Source organism: Verticillium dahliae, genomic scaffold (genome assembly GCF_000150675.1).
Source record: "Verticillium dahliae VdLs.17 supercont1.1 genomic scaffold, whole genome shotgun sequence".
Lineage (NCBI taxonomy): Eukaryota > Fungi > Ascomycota > Sordariomycetes > Glomerellales > Plectosphaerellaceae > Verticillium > Verticillium dahliae.
The window spans coordinates 2,350,694-2,354,409 of record NW_009276921.1 but is presented as its reverse complement, the minus strand read 5'-3'; the positions used below and the strand labels follow the sequence as shown (position 1 = coordinate 2,354,409).

At 58.9% G+C, this 3,716-nt stretch overlaps 3 protein-coding genes across 3 annotated transcripts; 1 reads left to right on the top strand and 2 right to left on the bottom strand.

Annotated features, from left to right (window-relative positions):
- Nucleotides 1-247: 247 nt before the first annotated feature.
- On the top strand, nucleotides 248-1,387 carry VDAG_00703 (uncharacterized protein; the record flags this gene model as incomplete). Its single annotated transcript, XM_009652080.1, has 1 exon — nucleotides 248-1,387. One exon carries the CDS (start codon nucleotides 248-250, stop codon nucleotides 1,385-1,387), a length of 1,140 nt encoding a protein of 379 aa, XP_009650375.1.
- Nucleotides 1,388-1,583: 196 nt separating this feature from the next.
- On the bottom strand, nucleotides 1,584-2,258 carry VDAG_00702 (uncharacterized protein). The gene has a single exon (XM_009652079.1). The coding sequence runs from the start codon at nucleotides 1,806-1,808 to the stop codon at nucleotides 1,701-1,703; it is 108 nt and encodes a 35-aa protein (XP_009650374.1). The 5' UTR covers nucleotides 1,809-2,258; the 3' UTR covers nucleotides 1,584-1,700.
- A 520-nt stretch (nucleotides 2,259-2,778) lies between these two features.
- VDAG_00701 (ras-1) lies at nucleotides 2,779-3,686 on the bottom strand (the record flags this gene model as incomplete). The annotated part of the gene is made up of 4 exons (XM_009652078.1): nucleotides 2,779-3,020; nucleotides 3,078-3,353; nucleotides 3,484-3,553; nucleotides 3,675-3,686. 4 exons carry the CDS (start codon nucleotides 3,684-3,686, stop codon nucleotides 2,779-2,781), a joined length of 600 nt encoding a protein of 199 aa, XP_009650373.1.
- Nucleotides 3,687-3,716: the final 30 nt, after the last annotated feature.

The following is a 3,716-nucleotide window of genomic DNA, read 5'->3' as shown; positions in this document are numbered from 1 at the left end:
TTCGCCCGAAACCCGGAAACTCGTCCGGCGCGGCAATCGGGCCATCCCGCCCCGGAAACCGGCCCGGAAACCTGTTGATACTGGCGAGCAGCCACCATCCAAGGACGATCCTTCGAAAGACAAGCAGCATGATCAACCTATACCCCAACCAAAGGTCAAGAAGCAGAGTGAGCCTCCTGTTGTTCTTGGACCCCAGGGCTACCCCGTGTATCCCGAGGTGAAAGAACAAGAAGATGAAGACATCATCATGTATGACGGGTCCTTTGATTTCGACAACGACATCGACAACGACGACGAGTTGATGGCCATTCTCCACAACGACTATCCCGTTTTTGAGCCCTGCCCACTACCCACAGAGGAGGACCTCGACGATGCCGCCATCTTGGCCGAGCTCAACTCTCTGTTTGATCCATCATCTCGCTTCCTCAAAGCCTACCTTGGTGAGACTGCGTTGCCGCCCGTCGATGGTGTGCTGGACGGGTTGTGGCTCGTCCCGCCCCCGGAGCGCGTCCTCCTGACGCTCCAGTCCCAAGATGCCAGCGCCGTGGCTCGCCATCCCTGGGCCGCCGCCGAGGATCCTACGAGACGCAACGACCGCGCAAACCACCTCCTGACAAGATGGCAGCGCCCTTCCGGCACAAACATCCTCGCCGCCATCCCCGACGAGCCAGACGTCTTCTCGCCAGACCTCCAGAACCCCTGTCCTCCCTGCCGCGAGCCCACGGGGCCCGACGACACGAGGGAGACCTGCCAAACGCCCTGCCCCGACCAGAACGCCGTCTGCGCGTCCCGCCACCACCTCTTTGACCCAGCCGGCCCCCGCCCCGTCTGCCCAGCCTGCGACACGCGCTCCGTGACCGACACGCTCCACGGCCCCAACCGCCTCACGGGCGCCGACATGCTCTCGCTGCGCACCTACGCCTGCTCCCACTGCACGAGCGCCGAGGCCCAGACCACCACCGACAGCAACACGACCACCACCATCGCCCGCGGCGCCCAGCACCCGCTGACGGGCTGCCTCTGCGGCACCAAGCTCCTGGGCCGCCCGCTCTGCGCCGCCCACCGCGCGACCCTCGCCGCGCGCGTCGTCATCCAGGCCGCCCTCGTGCGCGAGTGGCAGGTCGTCAACTTTGCGCCGGACCAGTGCATGTTCTGCAAGGCCCGAGGCGGCGGCACGTCGGCTGTTATGCCGGGCCGCGACACACCGAGCGTGTTCCACTGCAGCGTGTGCGCGCGCGTCGTCGAGGACGGGGGCCGCATGCCGACGCTGTTTCCGGGGTACGAGGGCTGGGCCGCCGGCGCCGGGGCCGCGGCGTTTCGGGCCAACGAGGGGATGCCGCTCGCAGCGAGGGTCCCGGTTTGGGGGGCTCGGGGGTCGGGTCTGTAGATGCGGTGAAGGGGCGGAAAGCGTCGAGGTGAGACCTGCAGAGGGGCAAGGAACTATTGATTCTCGTTCCGCCATTTCGCTGTAGTAGCAGTAGTGATGCCGTGTCTTGCTTCACAAGACGCAGGAAACCGAAGGCATCTCGTGGGACAGGCGCCTACGGGCATTCCGAGTCATGAGCAATGTGGTTTTGCCGCGTGAGACGAATAAATCCGACCATGTTTCAATCCTCTGCCGCGAACACCTTCCTCACCCGGAACGGTTGTCGTCGTTGCGTCGACCCAGAAAGGCACCCTTGGACACCCGCCCGTGACGACTACATCATGGATTTCCTCCCCTTTCCCAGCTCCGTCCAACCCAACCCCTGGACGCCCCCTTCGTCGCACTTCCTGTCAGGTACCGTCCGTTGCTGACCACCGTTCATGCAAGTTCCAACGCAAGGTAACGTCATACCCCTAAGACAAGAATAGTGTTCTTCCCCGCCGCCGCCGTCGCCACGGCCGCAAATCACCGTTCAGGCCACGCGCGCGCAGAAGTCTTGCTGTCTTGCTGTCGTTTCTTCTGTACGAACCCATGATCGTCCTGTCCCAATTTACCAGAACGGGAAAGAAGAGAGACAGAGATACACAGAGAGAGAGAGAGACGCCGGGGAACAATCCAGGATGGCGCTCGTGGCAAAAGTCCGCACCCCCCCCTTTCCAGCACATCGCCGTTCTGGAAAATCCAGAAAAGTCTATGCCCAAAGTATCGAATCCCATGCACAAGAACACGACCCCCTCCTCGTGGAACACGACTCCTCAGCCACCATGAACACACGACTCGTGGCACGCCACCTAAGAACGGGGGCAAAAAAAAAAAAAAAAGGGGATCAACAACTGTGCGGCGAAAAGGGGGGCGCAGAGAGCAGAGAGACTGGTCACATGCAAGACGCAAGGGATGGACACGCCGGACCAAGGGATAGCACGAACCATCAACAATGGAGCAGAGGGAAAGAAACAAGAGGATTTTCTGACCTGACTAAATGACCGACTTGACTGACTGTTGTTGTTGGACGACGACGACACCATTACTTCCACTACAAACACCGAGGAAAGCCATCTTTCGGGAATGGAACGAGAGGGGGATTGGCATGGGGAAGCAAAAAAGAAAGAAAAAATTACAGGAAGCTAAGGTGGGTGATAAGTGAGTGGGAGGGACACAACATGAAGAAGAAAAGAGAATGGAAGAAATGGAAAAAAACAGCCAGGTACCTCATATACCCAGAGAAAACAGACGTGCAAGAAGAAGAAATAAAAAAGAAAAGAATCAACTTGGTGGTTGGGTGAGCTCTCTCTCCCCCCTCACTGCGCTCCGACTCGGCCTCTCCGTGGCCTCGACGTGACCCAGAGACCCTCTTACATTAGCACGCACTTCGCGCAGCAGCCTGCCTCTTGTTCGCCATTGTCCATGTCCATGGGCTTCGGCGGCCCGTTGGTGCCAGAGTTGCCACCACTGCCGGTTGAGTATCCCTGCATCTCGCGGTTGTATCGTCGAATCTCGCGCACAATGTCGTAGAACGCCTTGTCGACATTGATCCGGGACTTTGCCGATGTCTCGATGAACTTGCAGCCGAACGACTTGGCGAGTGCCTCGCCCTCTGTTTGAACACCTCGTCAGTACAACTTCCAAGTCTTGTCCGAACAGCTTCACATACCCTGCCTCGTGACTTCGCGCTCGCCTTCGAGATCGCACTTGTTGCCAACAACGACCATGGGAAAGTAGTCCTTGTCCTTCACGCGCAGGATCTGTTGCTGGAATGTCGTGATTTCCTCAAAGCTCTGCCTCGAGGTGATGGAGTAAACCAGCAGGAAGCCCTCGCCCGTGCGCATGTACTGCTCCCGCATGGCAGAGTATTCCTCCTGGCCAGCCGTGTCAAGAACGTCGAGGAGCGCGACCTCCTCATCGATGACGCACTGCTTGCGGTAGGAATCTGTGGTTCATCTTGTCAGTACAATAGGTTCGCTCCCAATCAACTCCATAGGAGAGCGTCGACGGTCGAGTGAATTAACTAACCTTCGATCGTCGGGTCATATTCGTCGACAAAGTGGCTCTGGATCAACTGGGATGGTCAAGCAAGATTTTACCGACGCCACCACCACCAACTACGACCAGCTTGTATTCTCTAAGAAACTGCGGTGCACAACAGCATGTCAGTGATGCGAACCTTGGGCCGAGACGAGGAGAGCCAGCGATGCGGGTTGTGTCATCGAGGGGGATGGCTGCGTTGAGGCAGACGCAATGGAGACGGAACCTTGGAAGCCATTGTGCTGATTGGCGACAACTGCTCGCGAAA

Coding starts and splice junctions, on each gene's coding strand:
- VDAG_00702 (XM_009652079.1), bottom strand. CDS start 1,808: ATGAACGGTGGTCAGCAACGGACGGTACCTGACAGGAAGTGCGACGAA.